Raw genomic sequence first — 24,785 nt, 5'->3', positions numbered from 1 at the left:
TTCCGAAGATCGGATGAGAAAGATCATGGGGTTAACGGCTTCTCTTCAGGCAAAAAGGTCCACTTCCGTGAGGATATACAAGTCCATGTTGGGGATGATGTCATCCTGCATCCCACTGGTACCAAACTGTCGTCTTCGAATGAGACCTTTGCAGGAACAGCTGGACGAACAGTGGGTCCAGGCCAGTGGAACCTTCGAGGATCGCATTGCCATCACGAACCAGATGAAGGTGGCCATGTCATGGTGGAAGATTCTAAAGAACCTGGACCAAGGCTTGAGCTTCATTCCTCGGGATCACGACTTCGTGATGACGACGGACGCTTCGCTGAAAGGATGGGGCGCGCATCTTCAAGAGCTAGAAATTCAGGGCCTTTGGTCAGATTGGGAAGCTCAGCTTCACATAAACATGTTGGAGCTCAAAGCGGTGTTCCTGGGGCTTCAGGCATTCCTTCCCAGAATACGCCAATCGTCAGTACTTATCCAAACGGACAGCACCACGACCATGTTTTACCTGCTGAAACAGGGCGGAACGAGATCCAAACAGCTGTCGATATTGGCGCAAAGGATCTGGAAATGGCTCATAACCAACGGAATTTCGATCCAAGTTCAGCATATACAGGGAGTCCTCAACACACGGGCGGACGCCCTGAGCCGCACTCCCAATGCTACACACGAGTGGGAACTACACGACACTCAGATTCGCATCTTGTTCCAAAGGTAGGGCACTCCCACATTAGATTTGTTTGCGACGCAAAACAACTCAAAGTGCGCTCAATTTGCGTCCAGGTACCATCAACAGGGCTCCAAGGGAAATGCATTCCTCTTGAACTGGACAGGAAGGTTTGCCTACGCGTTCCCTCCGTTCCCGTTGATACCGCGAATCCTGCGCAAGATGAGATTGGAACCGTGCCGGATTATAATGATAGCACCAGCCTGGCCACGACAGGCGTGGTTTTCAGACCTCCTCCAATTGTCGAGGGGCGACAAGATCCAACTCCCGAAATTTCAAGACCTCATCTCCATGAAGGAAGGGCAGATTCTGCATCCGGACCTGCAATCACTAAAATTGTCAGCATGGAACCTCATGAGCGGGAATTTCAAAATCTAGATATTTCGCAAGAATGCAGGCATATTCTCTCACAAGCTAGAGCTGTATCGACAAACAAAACATATGCAGCAAAATGGACCCGTTTCTGCCACTGGTGCAACAGACAAAACTTGCATCCGTTGGAGGTACAACCTGAGGGTATCCTTCCTTACCTGCTTTCACTATCTAAGTCCGGTCTGTCGCATGCTTCGGTCAAAGTGCACTTGGCAGCAATATCACGATTCCGGCGGAAGCCAAATGAACCATCTCTCTGGTCCTCCAGAGTAATAAAGGAATTTATCAAGGGACTTTTTAGAGTTTTCCCACCCATCCAACGCCCACCTGTGCCGTGGCACCTCAATACAGTCCTATCGCAGCTTATGAGGCCACCTTTTGAGCCCATACACAAAACAGACTTACAGTTCCTGTCATGGAAAACAGCCCTCCTTCTCACCTTAACATCAGCAAGGAGGGTTAGCGAAATCCAGGCCTTTTCAGTGGAGGAACCCTACTTACAATTTCGTCAGGACAGGGTTATATTAAGAACAAATCCTACATTTATTCCCAAGGTGGCAACGTCTTTTCACCTCAACGAACCCATTATTTTACCTACTTTTTTCAGCAATCCTTCGTCGGAAGCAGAAAGAGCCTTGCACTCTCTAGACATTTCTAGATGCCTAAAGTTCTACATTGAGCGGACAAAAACGTTCCGCAAGTCCAAGCAATTATTCATTGCATTTGAAGGACAAAGGAAACGTCTTCCCTTGTCGAGACTGAGTATTGCTAGATGGATATCCTCAGCTATCCTGAAATGTCACGAAAAAGCGGGGAAGCCGCTATGTTCTAAGGTGCATGCACATTCCACGAGAAAAATGGCAACTTCGATGGCCTTGTTCGCAGGAGTGGCGCTGCCAGACATCTGCAGAGCAGCAACGTGGAAGAGTGTGCATTCATTTACAAGACACTACTGTCTAGACACTGCGTGGAAGGAGGACACGGCAGTGGGACAGGCTGTTCTGAAACGTCTATTTCAGTAAGGTATGGTCTACTGACATATTGTTTCTCTGTACAGTGCTTTGATTTATATTTATACATGCATTTATCGTATTACTAATGTTTTCATAGCTACTGTTATATCATTGCTTTGCGGCAGAGCTTCCTTCTGAGTTCTGTCCTGGAAACGCTACAAGTATGGTGAGCACTGCTTACTACTCTGATACAAGCATGTGAATCTATGAAAGATGTAATACTGGAGAAGGAATTAGTTACTTACCTGTACACTATAGTTCTCCAGTATTATCTTTCATAGATTCACATGCGCCCGCCCGCCTCCCCGTTTCTCAGGCAGATCCTGTTTCTCGGTATTTATCCATGTCTCTCACTCGGGGACGGAAATCTGAGGCAGGAAGCTGCTGCTGGGGAGTGTGAGGGCAGGGCAGCAATGCTGATTGGCTGGCTTTTGGACCAAACAAAGAAATGGTCTGGTTACCAAATAATACAGCCCCTTTGGGGATTTTCTATGCAGTTTTTCTTCTCTATGATACTGCTTGGTCATTCTGTTACCGTGAGACTCCCACCATGACGACGGGGAAGATACAAGCATGTGAATCTATGAAAGATAATACTGGAGAACTATAGTGTACAGGTAAGTAACTAATTCCATCTACTCCACTTACTGATTGTGATATTTCAAAAACAATGAATAATGTTCACTAAGTGCCACTTTACTCTCAAAATAGAAGACGGTGAAATTAATGCTAAAACTATTATCTTGCCTAACAGTGTTTCACGATTAGTCCTTAACTACATTCACTCTAGTATTGAGGACAGTGACTAATTAAAAATTCTGATGTCTCAGATCATAGAATGAATTCCCAGTTATGAAAAGAATACTCCTTGCATAAGGCTGGTTATTGAATAATTATCTGTATGGCTATAGTGCTGGTAATGTCAAAGACTAGGTGGATTCTGTAAGTAACTAATTCCATCTACTCCACTTACTGATTGTGATATTTCAAAAACAATGAATAATGTTCACTAAGTGCCACTTTACTCTCAAAATAGAAGACGGTGAAATTAATGCTAAAACTATTATCTTGCCTAACAGTGTTTCACGATTAGTCCTTAACTACATTCACTCTAGTATTGAGGACAGTGACTAATTAAAAATTCTGATGTCTCAGATCATAGAATGAATTCCAAGTTATGAAAAGAATACTCCTTGCATAAGGCTGGTTATTGAATAATTATCTGTATGGCTATAGTGCTGGTAATGTCAAAGACTAGGTGGATTCTAAGGCAGGCACCTTATCACTGTACAGAGAAGTCCTTTATCAAACTTTACCTAACTTGTGTGTTTTGAAAACGAACCATGGCGATTCTATGTTAGAGATGGCTGAGTCGATCAATGACAATTCTCTTCTGAATCCTTCGCCTTTTCCGTCTAGTTGAAACCATACTGGTGAAAAAAACTGTGATAAACCAGAAAAAGACACTGTTTTTGAATAAATTAAAGCAAGGCACATCATTAGTACAAAACATACAAACTGGGGGGTAAGAATAAAAAATTGCCCATCACCAAAAAAGTGCAAACCAAAGTCTGTTTTATCAACATATTGATGTTACTGAACAAATTTGAGAGATGCCGATTTTGCATAAACCCCAACAATGTCACTTAAACCTGGGGCAGAAGAGTTTGTTTGACCTTTTTCTGAATCCGGAAATCTAGATGATGATACAAATACCTTAGCACAGCAGATAAAGGGAAAAAGTAATGACTCAAACTAAAATTTGGGATGCTGAGTGAAGTGATTTTACAAAATAAAGAGTTAACTATGCATGGGCAACTGTTTCCAGCTCCAATCTTGAATTTTGTACATTTCTACGCATTCAATGTGCATTACTTAGTGAATGATCCCTACCCCAAACCATGATCTTTATGGAAATTCTTTTCACAGATCCGGATTTTTTTTCTCAAATCATAGCCAATGTTCAAAATATTCAAGTTTATTCTACCATCTTGACAAATTTAATGCTCGTGTTTGGTCGCAGAAATTATTGTCTTGCATACATTTCCGTTTTGCAGTAGAGTCCAGCATCTTTACGATTCTTTTTAAGGACATGGTGTGTGGTGGTTTGAGTGGTGCCACCACATCGAGGGCTTTATTGAACTTTTTTCAACATGTTCAGCAATTTCTGCTGCAATTTAAAGATGGGTGCACACTAGGTGCCTGGTCAATTTTATTGAGTAGCTTGTACAGAAAGTTAACCACTCTCGGGTGTTCTTCTTCAGTGTACTTAAGAATTTTTCTTTAAAGCAGAAATAACTTTAAGGCCTAATACATTTAACTATAAATAAAGACTGCTTTAAAGGACTTGTGCCAGTTTTCCTGGAATAGCTAATTATCAAGCATGTCATATTTTCTATCTAGATGTAGGTCAGTGGAAATCTGTCTAATACGGCCTTGAGCGTTTTCCCTGCCCAGGTGCCACCTCCAACATCCCCCAAATAAATGATGGGCACATTTCATGTGAATCCGTACACCTGCCTACAGCGTTCTTCAAACTATTGTTATGACAGCAGAGGTCTATTAATGTTAGAATTGGAATCGTTTTAGGACGTATTGAACATTGATGTACCTGAACGTCGGTATACCCTTTCAATTGGTTTTCTGTATTAAGCACACCTGAATGTGCTTAATTGCTACCCCTTCTTTCTATCCGCCCTTGTAATTGTGAAACCTTTACTGTTCGTAATCTGTTATGACTTGCAGAAGGTAGTCCTGTGTCCAGGATGATTTCTGAAATCGTATTTGATGATATTTTGAATTCTCCGTTTGTCTTTTTTTATCATGGTTAATTTAATGTGACATTCAAAACGGATTCCCTTGACTGTTACTTTAAGGCAAAAATCAATTTTAGGGCATTTTCTTTTGTCCTAGTAAATATATGATCCACACCCAAGTTCATAGAGAAGTCCTTGTAATGAGATGCTCATGCACCACAGTTAATAGACAATCAGTGTTAGGGTGCTATCTTTTTGTACTAGTTATGAATGCTTTTTTGGCCTCTCCTACCAAACTGCACAAGCTGTCTGGTTGCAAAAGATCTATTGTGGACTTACCAATACCTTATAGTGGACTTACAGCCTGCCTGTAACTAGCCATCATTTGGCTTTATTGTTGCACTCATTTTCTTGTTCGATAGTTTGCCTTCCTCTTCTTGTGCTTGTCTGCCCCACCCCCCACCTCCCCCACCACATCCCCCCCATCCCCTCCCCCCTTGGAGCATGGCCTATTTATCATCCCTTTGGTTATCTGAGTTTTATCTGTCTACTGCTAAGTTTTAGGGAACTACTTTTTTTGGGTTAAGCACTCTTTGAGAGTGCATGTGTTTTCTAGCTCTCTCCTTCATCTGATTTTGCCCCTACCGAACTTCATGTTGCTGTCTTCCCTTTGTACTACTCAATTGTGTTCTTATCCCCGCCAAACTCCCAGCACCGGTCATGCTCCTTGCTGCACTCTCCCCCATGTTCTCCCCCAACCCCTGTCTCTCGATTTCCCTCATCTGATGATTTTTGCACTCCTCCTCCCAACCAGCTTTATTATAATATTTTTTTTAATTTCCCTCAATAGCCCTGTTGCTCTCCCAATTATATATCCAAGAAAGAGGTGACTATGTCAGATACTGTCTTATTCTATAGGTCCTTCTCATAACAGAACCTAGTTACTGATTATGTTTAGGTATGACTTACATTTACCTGTAGTTTCGCACTTATAGTTATCTCGTCCTCGCCATGCACAACCCCACATATTACATCACTCATGACATCTTCTATGACCTCATTGATCATATCACTGCAAATGTTGGAGTTAAGTTTTTGATCACAAAACCATGTATGGTGGGGGTGAGAGTTATAGTTAATTTAGGACACAGATTATAGTTACTTTTACTGGTTAATTTAAGTGATTGTTTAAAACATTGTAACTGAAAATTTCATCTAACTATAACATTACTTTAACCTTTTGTTTTTTTTCAGGGAATAAATATATATATATTAGGTGTGCTTTTTCTTAGAATGAGCGTTTTTTGGTTTGCTTATAACTTTGGCCCCATTTGATGAATCTCCACAAAATTATCCCCAAAAAAGTTCAACCTCCTCTGCTCCTTCCTGGAAAGTTTCAGGGTGATAAATCAAGCATGGGCAGAGAAAAGGGCATCGCAAAATGTAAACTCTCTGTGCATTTTCCATAGACTTATTTAGGCATGGCTACAAAAACATCTGCTTAACGGAATTACACTAAATTTAGTAGGAAGCTAGATCTTGGTCCGTGTAGTGTGCTTTTTGTGATTTGGTATAAATCCATTCAGTAGTTTTTTGAGAAATTGAGGATTAGAAATAATTGTGTATTTCGATAGTTGGGTTTGCGAGAGTCCCACAAGCTTCCTGCGAGAGCTTCAATTTAAAAATGGAGGCTAGTGATTGGTCGAGATACCTGTTTTTCCTGTGAACTTTCACGCTCTTGTGGGAGCGAGCGCCCTGATCGGCTGGATGTTGCAATATTAGAAATGCAATGGCAGCCATTACTGTTCACTGTGAAAAAATCGAGGTGTTGAGGAAATGAAGTAAAAAAGCTATATAAGTGTCAGCTGAAAGGCATGCTATCCCCCTAAATTTATAGAGGAGGTGTCTAAGGGGTAACTACTAATGTTTACGATCTTGCAGGACTCTCGCGGGATCATGAATAGTAAAAAGGAGTAGACGAGTTCGTAATACACTCTATTATTAGGAATGAATATTGTGGTCCTTGTTTTTGAGCAGAAGTGTGCAAGTGATTAATAAAAGGTTACATCTTTTATTTTTTTTTATTTTTTTAATTGTTGCGATCTCGCGTGACTTGCCAGATCGTGAAAATTAGGAAGGACTAGCTGATGTTTGGAAACACTCTGATATTTACACTTGTGACTGTATGAAGGAGTCTTACTGGAGATGGTGTTTATTAGAATCCACTATTTATGCTCATTGGTTTGAAAAAGAGTAGGGTTAACGATCATCCACACACTTTACTATGCACATACATCATCTGAGATAGAGGTCTGAAAAAAGAGCCCAATCTTTCCCCACACCCTACTATGCTCATTACAGAGAGAGATCTTAGCAGAGTGGTCTGAGAGGAGAGGCAAGTTCCTCTACACACCCTACTATTCAAACCTGTCATCTGAGAGCAAGAGTTCTAAAAGGAGAGGGCAGTCCCTCCTCACACTCTACTACGCACATCCGTCATGTGAGAAAAGGGTTTGAAAAGATAGAACAGTCCCTCTCCATACCCTGCTACATACACCTGTCATCTGAGAGTCTGATAGAGAGCTCTGAAAGGAGAGTCCAGTCCCTTCTCGCACCTACTATGCACATCCATCTATCATTACAGAGAGAGGTCTCACCAGAGAGGCCAGTCCCTCACCACACCATACTATGCACACCTATCATTGCAGAGAGGTCTCAGGAAAGAGGCCAGTTCCTCCACACACCCATACTCTGAGCGGGAGGACTGAAAGGAGCATGCAGTTCCTCCCTGCGCCCTACTATGCACACCCGCCATCTGAGAGAGAGGTCTAAAAGGAGAGGTCAGTTCTTCCCCACACCGTGCAATGCACAACTATCATTACAAAGAAAGGTATCAGCCAAGAGGCAGGCCCTCCACATACCCAATTACACACACAGGTCATCTGAGAGAGAGGACTAAAAGGAGAGGGCACTCCTTCCTTACACCCTACTACGGACACCTGACATCTGAGACCAAGGTCTGAAAAGAAAGGCCAGTCACTCCACACACCCTACTATGCACACTATTCATCAGAGAGAGAGAGGAGACCTAAAAGGAGATGGCATTAGCTACCCAAACCTTACCGTGCACATCCGCCATCTGGGAGAGAGGTTTGAAAGGATAGGGCAGTCCCTCTCCACACCTTGCTGCACACACCCATTATTACAGAGAGGTCTCAGCAGAGAGGTCAGTCCCTCCACACACCCATCATTGGTAGAGTATTGACACCTCAAAAAACGATTGCTGGTTACATATCTGGATATCAGAGGTACAATAACTGAGCAAATAAAACATTTCTAATGACTGTCTGTTTAATACTCTCGCACATTTTACAAAGATTTGCCAAATTGTGAACCATATCCTGTTTTGTTATAATAAAAAAACAGCAATCTTTGACTAAAATAATGTCAGAACACAACATTTATTATATATTACTGAAAAACAAAACCTAGAAATTCACTGGAAAAAATCAAAGGCTAAAGTAATGTTATAGTTAGGTGTAATAAAAATATCTGTTTTCGTTTTTAAAAAAACATTTGAAAATCTCTGAAGAAACCAAGCTCGTATGGTATGGTTAGCTTACAGACAGATGTTCAGTACTGTAGATTAAAAGGAAAGATTGGAGATGATCGCTACGTCGATCACCTTCCTGCCCTTGTACCTGCTCCAGCTCCATTTCTAGCAACAACAGCAGAGGACCAGGTAGGGAGACAAATCTCCTAATTTTTATCTTCATATACCCCAGTGAATAGTTTGTTGGCTGTAAAATCTGAGTACTATCAACCTACGGGATAAGGTGGCTGGAGTACCACCCTGGAAGTTTTGTTTGTCCCCGTGGGAACTGTGCAGACTTTAGCAACTTCGCTGTTCTCATTAAGAAACTCTTATCTGTCTAGGGCGGCTGCTGGGCCGATTCGAGCAACCTTGTTCTTAAGTGACTAAGCATCTTAACAATGGGTAAACATAGGGGGAAGGCTGGACCTACAAGTAAAGAGCACTTGCACACAGCAAGCACCATGTATGCTTTCTTCCAGCGCGCTGCTGCTGGGGTACTGGACAAGGAGATTGAATTGACTGTTAGACGATTATCTCGCTCACCTTCCCACCCTCCCCTATTGGTTTCCTCTGCTGCCCCATAAGCTGGTATCTAAACTCTGCTACAGTCCCTTCAAGTAGGCTTGGCGGACATGTCTCAAGATCAGGCTGGTTGTACTGTTCCCATTTCACCAGTTGTCGCCATACAGCTCGGTGTCCAGTCGCCAGCCTTTAGGTCAGGTCCTGGTACGACTTCTCCCTACGGATTGGGCACAGGAGGCACCAAGAGGAAGCGCCCCTCAGTGGGGGGAACCTGCAAACTCAGAAAGAATACTGGTCCACAGTCCTCTTCAGCAGAACAACCAGTAGTGCCTAATCTGGATGTTATCTTGTTAGGTATGCTCAAAGCAGCCCTGCTGTCACAATTTAACACTTAATTGGACGCCATCCTACTTCAAAGTTCTGCACTGGAAAATAACCTGTCTGCATTGATAGCCTCCTTGGAAAGGGACCACACCCCTTTCTCAACAAGCCTCCCTCCCACAAACCCATGACCTCAACCACTTTGCCCCAGTATTGGAACTTTCATAGATTCCCATGCTTTGTATCATTCCCCGTCGTCGGAATGGGAGCCTCGGTAAATAGAAAATACCTTAGTAATAAGCACAAAGTGAAAAAATAGGCCTAGGCCTCATCTCATTTTGTAGGTTATCCACCTCTTTTTGTAAAAGAGACCAAATTCTTGCAGTAGCCAATCAGAGCAGCCTCACCCCATAGAACCTTCCTGAGAGAAACTCAGAGCCTCAGATTTTTGTAGCCGTTCTGAACAGCAACATCATAAGACAATAAGGCTGAGCTTTCCCAGGGGAGGCGGGTGGGCGCATGGGAATCTATGAAAGTTACCAATACTGGGGAACCAAAGTTACAGGTAAGTAACTTGTTTTCTTGCCCCATACGTTTCCGTGCATACACTCTTCCCCAACTGTGCTTTGGGATCCCTGCCAATACCTTGCAGACATAGGTGACCTCGGTGGGGTACTATCCAAACCGGGGAGGATTTCTTTGTTTTCTGGCTCTCACTCAAGGAAATCCCATACTTAGTGATGTTCCATCTACTGTACGGGGTAAACTCATCTTTGGGAATCGTTCGATACGTGTCGATATCCCTGCTCATATTCCTTATTCCTGACACTAGTGCCTTGTTGCTGGAATTGCTCCCTGTGGGACGCGGGGAATATGGTTCTATGGCAAACAGGAACATTGTCTGGAAAGCCCACAGAGAACCATAGTAACTGAATGGCAGGGCGAAGTAAGGGATGCCCTTATCTGTCGTGTGTAGCATAAGTCCACAGATCCAACAGTTCGAGGTGTTCATTATAGACTGATGCTGGTGTAGGAGCTGGATGAATGAGGTATTTACAAATTCTAGTCTTCTGGCAGGCTCGTGTTCAGGTAGAGGGTGAAAGGAGTGTGGAGCAACAGTAGGAGGAGGTGTGGGCTGAGTGTTATTTACAAAGGTAACTTGAAATGTGAATAAAGTATAGCCAATCAAGAACATCATTACGCTACACAACATTAAAAAACATTATCAAGAATCTTTTTCTGGCCATCACAGTGCGTATTTTCTTTTTAAAGTTCGTGGATCTAGCAGGTCTCTCTACCCTTGGAAACTCCATCCTCTAGTTGCTGCCCGCGGTGGGAGATTGACTCTGCCAAGGAGTGCTTTCTGTTCAGTCCGGGGTAATTCCCTTAGACCAACCAGAACTGTTGACCTAAACGTCTCCAGCTGCACTCCCCAGACTATCAACCGCGACCCTAGCAGCAGAACCGGATGGCGGTTCGAAAATAAAAAATGAGCAAGTTCCCTGGGCGAGAGAGCTGTAAAATCAAAAATAGTTCTTGGGGGAAAGGAAAATCGCATTAATTTGCTTTTATCAGTTCCTTTTTCTTGACCTCAGATTATATCGTTGTTTCCCAGGTACGGTGTGGTCTTCAAACAATGTTTCAGGTTCTGTAGTGTCCAACTGCATTAACGGTGGCACAAATCCTTGCAGAATACGATCGCTCTCCTTTTCGGTACCAGTTCCTTTCAATCGTGCATCGCTTAAGAGTGCAAAACGTGGTACGGACTCGGTCTCAGAGTCAGCAATTCCCTCCTGGACCCACAGGTCATATGGAAGGGGCAGCGGGACCCGTTTACAGTGGGCGCCGTGCACCCAATGTTTTTTTCCGTGGACACGCACTGCAGAGCGGGTAGTTAGCAGGACTTGGAAAGGTCCGGTCCAGCGAGGCTCCTCGTTCTTGGTTCACCTGAAGTTCCGGACTAGGACCCAGGAGCCAGGTTCAATGGCGTGGCCTGGATCGTCAGACGCCGGTGGAGAGGAGCTGTGGACCAGTTGGTGTAAAACATGCAATTTAGTTGTCAATTCGTGCAAATAGTCAAGCAGTACAGTGTGCTCTACTTCGCTTAGTTTCTTGGGCCTTGGCACTCCCCATATGCTTGCTGGGCGCCCGAACACGATTTCGTGGGGGCTAAGTCCCAGTCTAGAGTGGACAGTCATTCTGGTAGACAGGAGTGCTAAAGGCAGGGCGTCAGGCCATTTAAGACCTGTGCTGGCTTGGATCTTGGCTAGTTTGAGTTTTAGGGTGCCGTTGTAGCATTCTACTAAACCAGCTGATTGGGGGTGATTTGCAGCGTGAAACTTCTGGTGTATGCCTAGACACTCACACACTCTCTTCATCACTCGTCCCACGAATTCACTTACATTATCACTCCAGACAATTCTAGGCATGCCAAATCTAGGGAATAATTATTTGACCAGGGCTTTGGCAGTTGACAAGGCAGTGTTGTCCTTAAGGGGTTACGCTTCCACCCATCTGGAGAAGGGGCAAACAACAACGAGCACGTATTTCAGATTGTTGCATCTTTCCATGTGGATGAAATCGAGCTGCAAAACCTCAAACGGATATGTTGGAGGTGCAAAATGACCAGCTGGAGTTGGGGTTCCCCTACCGGGATTGTACTTCAAACACACCATACAGTTCCTGACCAAATTCTCTGCGCATTTCGGGATACCACTATTCTGCCATACTGGGGCCAACAACTTACAGATTCCTTTCTCACTAACGTGAGCCATTCCATGGGCCATTGTCACCACTGCAAGCACATATGCATCGGGTAACAGCCATCGTTGATGCTCTGACAATTCGGCCCAACAACCATTTGCATCCAATCTACCCTTGCTTTCTCTCCACTCATTCACCTCTTTTTCAGTGGCATCAGTTTGTATAGACTTCACACTTTCAATAGTGTCCTCACACATACCCACATCGGCAATCCATCTCGCAGGACCTACAACATACATTCGACTCATGGTGTTCCTTGCAGTCTCTTTCGCAACTTCGTTTGCAAATGCATTCCCCCGACCAACATCATCTTGAATCTTTCTGTGTGCACTGCATTTTACAATTGCGACTTGCAGTGGCAAGGTCAGTGACTCAAGAAGCTCGCTAACTAGCTGACCATGTTGGATTCTTGCACCATGTGACGTCAGGAACCCACGTTCACGCCACAATCTTCCAAAACTGTGGGCCACGCCAAAGGCGTATTGGCTATCAGTATACACATTCACTCGCTTTCCTTTTGCCAACACACACGCTCTTGTAAGTGCAACCAACTCGGCTGCTTGTGCGGAATTGTGGGGAATGCGCGCGGCCTCTACAATCGTGTGCAATGTTGTTACAGCATATGCTGCAGTCGTATCACCATTTGGCAACTTGAAGCATGAACCATCAACCCATAAATTATCATTACATTCAGGAAGGGGAGTGTCCTGCAAGTCTACTCTCCCTTTTGTCTCTTCTTTTGTCCTAAAGCAGCAATCATGTCTTCCAACCTCATCGGTCTCTGCCGGAATAGGCAATAACGTAGCGGGGTTGAGTGTATCACACCTCTTTATGTGTATGTGACTTGCTAATAGTGTCAGCTCATAACTGGACAGTCGAGCACTAGTTAAGTGCTGTGTCTTCGTTCTGTTTAGTAAAATGTCTGCTGCATGTGGGACCATAACGATCAGAGTATTATTCATGACTAACCCAGCAGACTGTCGAATACAGACAGCTGCTGCAGCAGTGGCCCTCAAGCAACTTGGTAATGCCTTGGCTACAGGATCTAGAGTCGCTGTTTGTCCCCAAAGTATTGTGTCAGGACTGATAATGCGCAACCTTCCTTCTCATGGACATATAATGTAAAAGGCTTACTGTAGTCGGGGTTGCCCAACACAGGAGCCGAACACAAAGCATCACGCAACTCGTGGAAACGTGTCTGACAATCTTCAGACCAAGGCATAGGATCGGGTGTGTCTTTACGGATTAGTGCCAGCAAAGGTTTAGCCAATAGTGAAAAATTCGGTATCCATTGTCTACAGTACGATGTAATGCCCAAGAAAGCACGCACTTCTCTTTGTGTCCTTGGGGCACTCAATCTTGCGATTGCCTGTATTCTTTCTGGGGTCAGTCTCCTTCCCTCCTTCGATAAGATGTGACCTAAGTAGGTCACTTCTTGTCGACAAAATTGCAGTTTCGAAATAGAGAGACTTTGTGCTTCATGTCACATAAATGACGCAACAACAACAATGTGGCCTGCTTGCAAATCTCTTCAGTATCTGCAGCGATCAGCAGATCGTCTACATACTGAATCAGAGTCGCGCCATCAGGTAGAACAATCGTGTCAAGTTGTGATTTCAGAGCTTGACTGAATATAGATGGACTTTCACAGTAGCCCTGAGGAGCGCGTTTGAAGCGGAAGCTTCGTCCTCCTAAATTAAAGCCAAAAATATCTCTGCTCTCCTCAGCAATCGGGATGCTGAAGAAAGCGTTCTTCAGGTCAATCACCGAGAACCAAGTGGCTGAAGCTGGAACCATGGTCAATAGGGCAGTAATGTCAGGGACAACTGGAAACTGTGGTACAACAATTTTATTCACTTCTCTGAGATCAATCACAAATCTGTACACAGGGGGCTGTGAAGGATCAGTACGCTTTAAGACGGCAAAACAGGACTGTTACAAACGTTGCCTGTTGTTTCTTCAATGACATCTTTCTCAATCAGATCGTAAATGATCGCTAACAACGCCTTTTCACATTCGCTAGAGATCTTGTATTGGGGAATACGTGGCAACCTGACATTGGCTTTCAATATTATGACATATGGCGCTATCTCCAAGAGACCCACATCATTTGATCCACTAGCCCAAAGTATATCTGGAAGAGATGACAATTCAGTTGGAATATTCTCCTTTGCCAAATACATTGCAGAAATAACTTTCTTAGCTAGGGTAAGTTGTACTCCCGAAGGAGAACAGTACAAAGTTGCATATAATCTTTTTAATAAATCCAAACCTAACAAATTTTCGCCACAACCTGTTGTAAGAATGAGGGGTGCTTCTAATTCGCATGGGCCAACAGAAAGGGGCATAGGACTAGAGATGGGGTTCCTAACCGGGGCGCCAGAGAAACCTACTGAAACATTCATTTCGCCAGACAAAGGTGCGCCAGGAAGTTTTGAGTGCATAATGAACTTTTTGTAGCACCAGTATCCAGCAGAAAAGGTTCTGACACTCCTGATGTAATCACCTCAACATAAGGTCCATTCTGATCTACTGGAACTGAAACAACTCCCTCTCTTTGTCCATGGCTGTCCTAGCAATTATTACCCTCATTCTCGTTCTCTGCGTAGTAGTCATCAGCATAGTACTGAGCTGACCTAGAAGACGCAATATTCTGTTGATCAAAGCTATTCATAGAATTCTGAGGCGGAAAAGAAGTGGTATTCTGGGGGAAATTTCCACGGCCCCTACCCCTAGGAGCCTGTTGGACACCTCTACCTCTTGCACCGGAAACACCATTTAGACGTCGCGCCAGAGCTGGACAATTATTCTTGAAATGACCCTCTTCCTTGCAGTATGCACACTGATTCGGACCATACGGTAAACGCTGGTGAGAACTCGTTTCCTTGCGAGTTTCTCGAATACTGCTGTGGTTGCTGATAATTGGGCTGACTAGGAGTGCGAGGCGGATAGGCTTGCTGGAGAAGAACTTTAGTTTTTAAATCTTTAGTCTTTTTGTCTGCCTTATCTAACTCGTCTTTGCGCCTATTTTCGTAGTACTGGGCTGTGGCTAAAATCTGCGCTGACGTGGAAACAGCCCAAGCACTCTCTGAATCTTTCAATTTATTACATAGTTCAGGAAGCAAATTATGTACGAATTTGTCTACAAACAATCTTTGGCCACCTTCGGTAGCCATATCCTGACCACTATGATCGACGAAAGTCTCTTCAAATCTCGTGAAAAAGTCAGACACATTCTCATCTTTCTTCTGCTTGCACGCAGACAACTTGTCCCAATTCACACGTAATTCAGGCATTAAAGTTTTCATATACGTGATAATTCTCCCAGGGAGTTCAGCTACTAAAGGCTCAGGTTTGGAGCCACCAATTTGTCTAGCATCAGCAGCAGTAATATTAGCCCATGTGTCGCCTAATTCTTGGTCATGATCTGCATGACGAATCTTACTCCAGAAGGGCTGTGGAACAACGTTCCCAAACAACATGTCTACATCCGCTAAATTCATTATACATGAGCTGGCAGTCTGTGATAACTCCTTATAATACCCTGCAGGATTTTTACGGGGATCAGGTAATGTCTGCTTGAGTGCTAAAACTTCAGATCTTTTCCAGGGGACATGTACCCATACACGCTGGAAATGCGGCAGAATGGGTGGATTGGCATTCACATCACCTTCCCTCCAAACTGGAGGAACTTCTCTCATAGGGTACTGTCGCGCCTTTTTCCTACATGACATTTCATCCTCATATAGTGATCTAGACACGTTTCCTTTACTCCTATAAGATAACAACAAGTCTATCGCTTTTTCAACATCGGCACCTACAATCATGCCTTCATAGAATTTGAATCGCATACGGAATAATTCCTGCATTTTGCGTTTGGGATCATTTGTCTCCAAGTCTTCGCAAAGATATACACACATCTCTTCGAATACATATCTCTGAGTGGGTGCATCCCATTGTCGGAAGACTTCCATAACAGACTGAACATCGTACCTAACAGTATCAGTAGCCCATTTGCGTGCTAACTCATTCAGCACTTCTCTTTCCTCGTAATCAGGCAGTTGACTACGCAACTGTCTACGTCCTGTTTTAGGGGTCGTTTTAGGCGACCCAAAGAAAGGTGAGAACAGACCAGTGACAGTACTTGCCACTCTCTGTCGAACAGAAGGAGAAGCTTGCGGAGAGGCAGATGCGCCAGAAAAGACAGGCTGATGTAAAGAGGAAGTCGAAGCAATAGCAGAAGAAGTCGAGGCAGTGGCAGAAGTAGTACCAGGGTAAACAGTTGGAGCAGTAGGCAAAGTTGTAGGAGAAGTAGATGGAGTATATAGCAAAGGCGGCGGCCCTTGAGAGGGCTGCGCCGGAGAAGTAGGAACCAGCTGAAGAGGAGCTGGTGTTTGTGCAAGAGCTGCATTTCGCGCACCGGGGCGCGGTATACCAAAACGCTTCTGGGGTCCAGTAATACTCGATGTGTATGGGGGTGGTGAATTCAATAAATGGGACATTAATGGATCTTTCTCGGATGTTCCCTTTGAACCTTGTCCTTCATGGGGCAACATTGGGTAGCATTTATCTACTGCTAACTTCTTGCTTCTGAGCATCTGTTCACTTTCCTGCTCCACCTCATTATCCCTGTATGCAATGGCAGCTTGTACCATTGACATACCTCTCTTATTTTTCTTAGCTAATTTCATTTCTTCCTGTTTGGCTTATTTGCGCCATAAGCGAAAATCAATCAATCAATCAATCAATCAGTGACACTTGTAGAGCGCGCTACATACCCGTAGGGTCTCAAGGCGCTGGGGGGGGGGGGGAAGGGGGCTACTGCTCGAACAGCCAGGTCTTCAGCTTCTTCCTGAAGGAGAGGTGGTCTTGGGTCAGGCGCAGGTCGGTCGGGAGAGAGTTCCAGGTCTTGGCGGTCAGGTAGGAGAAGGACCTTCCTCCTGTAGTCGCTCTTCGGATGCGGGGGACGGCGGCGAGGGCGTGGTTGGCTGATCGGAGGTGGCGTTTGGGTGCGTAGAAGTTGATCCAGCTGTTGAGGTAGCTCGGGCCTTGGTCGTGTAGGGCTTTGTGTGCGTGGGTGAGGAGGCGGAAGGTGATTCTTTTGTTGACGGGGAGCCAGTGAAGGTCTCTCAGATGTCCGGTGATGTGGCTGGTTCGTGGGATGTCGAGGATGAGTCTGGCTGAGGCGTTCTGGATCCGCTGGAGTCTCTTCTGGAGCTTGGCGGTGGTACCGGCGTAGAGGGCGTTGCCGTAGTCCAGTCGGCTGGTGACGAGGGCCTGGGTGACGGTCTTCCTGGTCTCGGTGGGGATCCACCGGAAAATCTTCCGTAGCATGCGTAGGATGTTGAAGCACGCCGAGGAGACGTTGTTGACTTGTCTGGTCATGGAGAGGGAGGAGTCCAGGATGAAGCCCAGGTTGCGTGCATGGTCTGTCGGTTTGGGTGCGGTGCCCAGGGCGGGGGGCCACCAGGAGTCGTCCCAGGCGGAGGGGGAAGAGCCCAGGATGAGGACCTCCGTCTTGTCCGAGTTCAGTTTTAGGCAGCTGGTCGTCATCCACTCGGCTACCTCTCTCATCCCTTCGTGCAGGTTGGCTCTGGCGGAGGCGGGGTCGTTGGTCAGGGAGAGGATCAGCTGGGTGTCGTCGGCGTAGGAGATTATGCTGAGGTTGTGTTTGCGTACGATGGCCGCGAGGGGGCTCATGTAGACGTTGAAGAGAGTGGGGCTCAGAGATGATCCTTGAGGGACGCCGCAGATGACTTCGGAGGCCTCTGACTTGTACGGTGGTAGGCGGACTCTCTGTGTTCTTCCGTCGAGGAAGGAGATGATCCATTCCAGCGCCTTGTCCTGGATTCCGATGTTGCTGAGGCGCTGTACTAGGGTGCGGTGGCAGACCGTGTCGAAGGCCGCGGAGAGGTCTAGGAGGATGAGTTAAACATCGCCGGCTGGGCTTTCTTCTTGAAGAGTTTGACCTCTAAATTGTCTAGTATTTCTGTATCAAAGCTACCATATTGGGGCCATTTTAAAACACCATCTTTTCTGGTGTACTTTATCCATACCTCATTATATGTTATAGGGCCTACTCCGTGCTTTATATAACGTTCATATGTTGGAGTTACAATCGGAGGAACCGGACACGAATCCTCTAATCGGGAGTCCTTACTACAACCAAGACAAAACAAGTTTCCAAGTCTGCTAAGACCAGGCATCTTTGCTCACTAGTCTAGCTTCAAACTTCAAGGGATTATCTATTTATGATATTTTCGTGAATACATGAATCCCTCGGTTTTGGCGCTTGCAAGTTCCAAACAAGGTGTATCTCAAAGATACCAAAACTAAGAATCAAACTAAGGACTGGGAGACACTCCACTTATACTTAACAGAAGTATTGAAGATCGATGACGTCACTAGAAGACTCGTCTATCGTTTCGCTCTACCAAGGATCACTGGGTCCAAAACAGGGCGATAGTCAGGGCAGCAGTCCTTCGTAGCCGTCGGGACGCGGGGAACCTCGCAGCAAAGACCTTCGGAACCACGTCGACATACAGGGGTCGCTGAAGTGGCTGGCCGTCCTCTGGAATTTTCACACGAAGCTCCTCACGAACATCTGGCTTGGACCGATACCGCTTGATACCGCCCCGAGTTGGGCGCCAACCGAGGTGCCGGGTTTTTAGGAACCCGGTGGTGCCAGGGGATAACACCCGAAGACCTCTGCGTTCTCCCTGTTCCGGACCACAGAAACCAAGAGTCTTCTAGATGAAGTCAGAGATCGAGTTTTATTGGCTGCAACCAAGTAACAAGCGTCCTAGAATTACAACAGCACGGGTCGTAAGTTCTCAGGAGACTGTTCGTTTTTACAGAACCAGCTTTCTCCTTTTATACAAAAATAACAGCTGCAGGCAAGAATTCTTTAGTTTACAATACGGTCATATACATATTTCCAAAATAGAGCAAAAAGCACTGTCATGTCGGCCAACCCATATTTTAGATGTCCAGTGTGTGATAGATGGCCCAGCCCGGCCCAGAATTACCATCAGATATCGATGAAACCCCAATAAAACCGGGCACCTCCTCGTCGTAAAACTGGCCATAAACAAGGAACATGGACAGGTGTATGTGTGTAGAAAACATGGTCTGTATGTAGTGAATGGTTTATGGCATGTTGTGCATTGATGCTATCTTATTCGGCCACTGGGCGAGGAGCTGCCCAAACAGGTTTGGCTGGAGGCAGTGGAGTCAGCTCGGCCAGGTCATGGGGAAGTCAGCTAAGGTGGACGTGTTCCTCCAGATCAAACTCGGCCTTAATCAATTGACTATATGAGGGCAAGCCATAAGATGGATGCCGTTCACAAAATGGAGTCCGAGGGTTCAGAACGGAAACCATGATTTAAGGGTGTTAGCATCACTCAATCACGATGCAAATGCATAGGGATAATGTCCTACTCATTACCGGTCTGCTGACACCAAATTCGTCATGGTACGATGATATTTTGTGACACGAGTGTTGGACCTCGGTACCGGCATTACAGCAGGGTCCAGAATTTCAGAACCACAGAGTCACTCTTAACTCAGTGTTGCAAGGTGTTTGCAACCTGTCTTGATGGTGAGGCAAGTGCCTCGGACATCATGGGTGCATTCGGTAACATGTCTACCATCATAAGGAAGTTACTACGGACACTGGGTGGGGGCCGTATGCAACTAATTCCAAGATGGTTTGACTCGGCGTGCTCCCAGGCTTCTAGGAACCTGAGACAGGCCTTGTGTGTTAAGCCCTGAGATTTGGTGGCGGTCAAAGGTTTATGAAGAGTATAGGCTGCACTAGCAACTCGTAAGTCCGCCCGGAAGGAGGAGGCCTGAACTGATTTAGTGGAGGCAAGCACACTGTGTAATAGCTCAAAGTTCTGGGTCATTACTAACAACCCACTTTTATTGGAGATTGTGTTAACTTACTGGATGCCCACATCACAGAGAACGACTGGGTACACCACATTGAGGGTATCTTTCAGTCGGATACCCCGTTAACTGAGGTGCAGGAAAGGTTGGCAGGCAAGGCGAAACTTGTTTTCACCACTCAAGAGGTGAGAGCTGGTATTCTGGGACTGTCTAAAAACAAGGCCCCCGGGCCAGACGGGATTCCGCCAGACCTTACATCGCCCACATAGAAACCTTGGTGCCCATCCTAACACCAGTTATTAATGCTACAGTCTAGGTTGGCCGCCCAGATTCTTGGGCTTTATCGAGTATAATAAAAGGGAGATTGGACAGCACCTTTTGCTATCAGCCCATTTCCCTCCTGGACTCCATGGTGAAGGTGGTGGGTCGAATTGTACTTGATAGACTATTATCATAGGTTGATGAAAACAACTTTTTAGCTGCAAGTCAATATGGCGTTCGCCTAGGCCGTTCCATTGTGGAACAGTTTTTAAATCTATACATGGTTCTGAACAAGTACAGTGTGGCTTGTTCCAGCCCCATATACCTAGCCTTCATGGACCTGTCCTCAACGTTCGACTGTGTCAATATGTCCAAGCTGTGGCAGTTAATGTCCTCCATTGGCATTGACTGTAATATTATTTTATTTCTGAGGGATCTTCACCGAGATTCAACGGCGGTTGTTCATTATTCAAAGGACCTGAAAGTGTCCTGTCAGTTTGACATTGAGGGAGGGGTGCACCAGGGGTGCATACTAGCATCCTTTCTTTTTAACTTGTATATTACCTCTCTAGAGAATGTCCTTTTGGCTGTCCCCAGGTAAGCAAGCGTAGCCTGCCGGTCCTCTTATACGCGGCCAACGCAGTCCTCTTGGCGAGGACAGCTAGAGGTCTACAATTTTTTACTGAATTCCTTTGCCCTATTTTTAGAGGACCTGGAACTGTTAATCACTCCAAGTCGTTCATCATGAAGGTGGGACCTCGTAAGGCTAAGCAGTCTACCTTTAAACTCAGACTCTCATCAATACCCAAGACCAATGTTTTCTCCTACTTGGGAGTAGTGTTTGACGACTCCTTGAGTTGGTGCCCCTTGCGGAAGAAAGGGGACCTAGTGAAAGCTTCTGCAGCTGTTTTGAACTTTGCCAGCACAGTGGGAGGGAAACCAAAAGGAACTCTTTTTTAGATTTATCAAGCCAGTTACGGGAGAGAAATATGGGGACACATTGATGTAGGGACTGTGCAAAGCACTGAAAACTCGTTCATGCGACTAGCTTTTTCTGTCCCACAAAGCACCCCGCCCTATGCGTGCACGAAGAGTTGGGGATTTCTTTCCTCTCAGATGAACTGGCTTTCCGTCCCCTGACTTTGTGGATTAAGATCTGGGCGAAGCAAGAGAACACACTTGGCAAAGACGTCCTACGGGATTGTCTTCCTCTTGACCATGTCTTGCGCATTCCATGGCTTCAGTACATAAGTCGTCCTCTCCAGGCTAGACAGAGTAGAACTATTCACTAACCCTGACCGCATATGTAAGAGGGACCTTGTTTGGGCCAAAGAGTGCTTTTTGAGAAGGAGCCACTGTGAAAGAGAGTTAAAAAGAGCTGCGTAAACCTAGTGTGCCTAAGTACATTGTGTTGAGGACAATGCCAACCACCAAACCAGATCTTTTAGGGCTTAAAAGCATTCATGATCATTTCTATAGACTTGTTTTTGGTTTGACCTTTTCCTATATCTCTTTGCACACCTCCGTGGAGGACAGTGCCTTATGCCCAGTGGCTGCGACGATGAGTCTCCTCAGGACATGATGCACTTTTTAATGTTTTGTAGTTTTTATGCTGTTCCTAGAAAGTTCTTTATTTTTCCCATTTTTAAAAAAGTGGGTTTTAGGAGGGTGAGACCAGCTTTTATTTTTTTTACAACTCCTCTAATAACTGTTTTGTATACGCTTAACTTTTTTACAGTTCGCAGTCAGACTCCGATCAAGCTGAGATTAAGTTCTGCATTGTAATTCATGTACTTTTTATCTTGTGCTTAGATTAACTTTGACCTAATATATTTGGCATTCTGTAACCTGGAAGATGTTTTATTGAGGTTTGTATGACTTTTATGGTTTTATTTATAAAACTGAATGAAGTTTGTTGATGAATCATTGAAAGGTAAGTAGGGCATGATCTAATTTTAGAGTTAAGAAGCTTATTTTCGATCAGCAGCTCCAGGTATAACTGTCTAGGGAGGAGGTTTCACCCGCAGTTACAGAGGTACTAGGACAAGAAAGTCTCGGACCAGAGTAATAAAGAATTACCGGTAAGTAATCCGTGCACGACCGTACCAGACTGTTTACTCAAAAACTTTCTACAAGGGTCTCTCTCTCTACAATCTTCACTGCAATCTTGTAAAAAAGTCAGTTCACAATGGTCATTGAGTTTCCCTTACCTTGACTGGCACATGGCTGCAAGGTGCAAGTGGGCGTTGAGATCAGTGGATTTGAATAAAATGTTTTTTTTTAAATTAGTAAATACAAAACAATCCTGTTACTAGGAAGAATAGTCATTGTGGCATTGCATTGTTGGAGCCTGTGAGGTTCCTTTTCCAAGTCATTTTGATGCCCCCTATTCCAGATACCGCTGCAGCACCCACCCACAGAGTCCACTGGTTGATTTCAGAGCTTTGTTAGGTACAGTTTTAGGTTACTACTGCTTATTGAAGATAATCCTTTATGAGGTGCCCATTCCAATAGATGTCTGCAGAATCATGGGTGATGAGTGGCACCTGGTAAATACTGTGCGGTGCAGTATTTGTCTTTTTTGCAATTTCTAAGGCCTTGAGGTGTGCAAATTCAAAATGTACAGTTTGCTTTAGTGATTGATCCAGGTTTTGGAAAATGGACACAAGCGAAAACTTACTGCCGAATTTGGTTTTGCAGGGCAGTTAGAATGAGGCTCTGAGATGATGTTTATTCCACCGCTAAACTATTGTGTAGCTAGCTGTGATCTCACATTTGTTAATTCCTTCACTATTCTAAATGTCATCATCTTTTCAATTTAGAAAGATGTGCTTGTGGATGTGCACCTGCATTTTTAATCTGTTAAACCACTGGTATTTGTATTTTGTTCTTTACTATGATTCAGAAATGCGGATACATGTAGACTTAATAGTCCTAATTAATTTTTAAATCATATATTTTTCCTTCATCCATAAAAAATATCTCCAACCAACACAGTGAAATTAAAGTTTTACTGCGTGGATACGAAATAGTTCACTGCCTCATTGTACTAAGGTGACCATGCATTTCTTTTTGCTAGGACGGGGAAAGGAGATATCGTGAAGCAAATGCAAGAAAAAAGATTAGACTAGACCGGTAAGTGTTTTAAACAGGCTATTGGGAGATGGATATTTGGATCTATAAGGTTGCCTCTATTTATAAAAAAAAATAAATCATTGACCCCTGAGATGGTTAGCCTACCACGAATTCGAGTGGGAAGGGTGTATGAACTTTTTTTTTTTCTTGAAAAAGTGAAAAACGGTCGTACATAAAAATGAACGTCTATTGAGTCTGACTTCAATACCAGGTACAATTCAAGAAAGCATATTAAGGGACATTAATTGGGACTCAGGGAAAACGAAATCTATAAAAAAAAAGAAACTGTTTAATAAGTCATTTACAATTATTCTCTTTACCATACACATCATTTGTATGGTCATTCTAATGTAATTATTTAATAAATCGCAAATAATAGCTAAGATGGTAAAACAATGGTAGAACAGTGGCTTGTATCTCAACCCTGAGGCTTGGCTAAATGATCCCTGTAACCACAGTCATGCCTTTATGATACAGCAAATAGATTTCCACTTTCTCCAGAATTACACATAAGGAAACTAGCTGTCCACGGGGAGCAATACAATGTTCTCAAAATGACCTTGCATGGCTTGTGAGCGTGATCCCTGGTCTCCTAGCTTTAAGGCTGGTTTTGTTAGTCAGTATGAAAACCTTATTTTATTTATTAAGTGGGCTTGGACTTTGTCTTGGTGTCGCAGAACTTACGGGTACCCGTAAACAGATCCTATGGGGCAGAAAGAATGTTTTGATGTTTCACCGAAATATCACTGATGTTGGAAAAAACAAAATAAATTCACTAGGATAAGTACCTGCTGAAGCAAAGTGGCAATTAAAACGTAACGGACGTGTGCACTGTTTGAAACATATTTAAAGCAACACAGAGTTTGGAAGTAAGTTTTCTACTATACAGTATTTGATACTTGACAATCGTGAAGCATTCTGTATTCAGCAATGGCAGTATGCATTGGTTTATTGTGTATCTAATTCAAAGTTAGCTGTGAGGAGTGGGTGGCATATTTTTCCAGCATTTTTAACCCATGTGATAATACTGAGGATTCTACAAACCCAGGTAAATGGAGCACTACCCCCTAAATATCACCCTTGATGAGGTCGAGCAAGGAATTAGATGAAGCAAAGGAGAAAAAGCACCGGGCCCGGATGGTGTACCCATAGATGCAGTGACAGAGGGAGCCCCCACTACTTGGGGCGAATCCGTTATCATCCCCATTTATAAAAAGGGGAACAAATCGGAAACCACGAGTTTTCTGCCAATTTCTTTATTAGACTCAGTAAAGGTGATGAGTAGGGTCTTATTAGAAAGATTAGAAGAGTGGTTTGAGAATGATGGGATACTGTCACAGGCTCAATACAGTTTTAAAAAGGGGCTTGGTACGTTAGAACAGTGTATTAACTTAGAGATTTCAATTGGAAAATATATGTAGCGTGGA

The 24,785-nt window shown here is 44.4% G+C and overlaps 1 protein-coding gene across 14 annotated transcripts in view; it reads left to right on the top strand.

Annotated features, from left to right (window-relative positions):
• ACOT11 (acyl-CoA thioesterase 11) overlaps nt 1-24,785 on the top strand; it is a 791,760-nt gene that overhangs the window by 612,040 nt on the left and 154,935 nt on the right. For all 14 annotated transcript variants that reach the window (XM_086952551.1, XM_086952558.1, XM_086952565.1 and 11 more), the window contains one exon: nt 23,303-23,358. In XM_086952551.1, the coding sequence (XP_086808677.1) occupies nt 23,303-23,358 (56 nt within the window). The remainder of the gene's footprint in view (nt 1-23,302; nt 23,359-24,785) is intronic.

Source organism: Lissotriton vulgaris, chromosome 1_1 (assembly GCF_964263255.1).
Source record: "Lissotriton vulgaris chromosome 1_1, aLisVul1.2, whole genome shotgun sequence".
Lineage (NCBI taxonomy): Eukaryota > Metazoa > Chordata > Amphibia > Caudata > Salamandridae > Lissotriton > Lissotriton vulgaris.
This window is presented reverse-complemented; position numbering and strand designations above follow the sequence as displayed.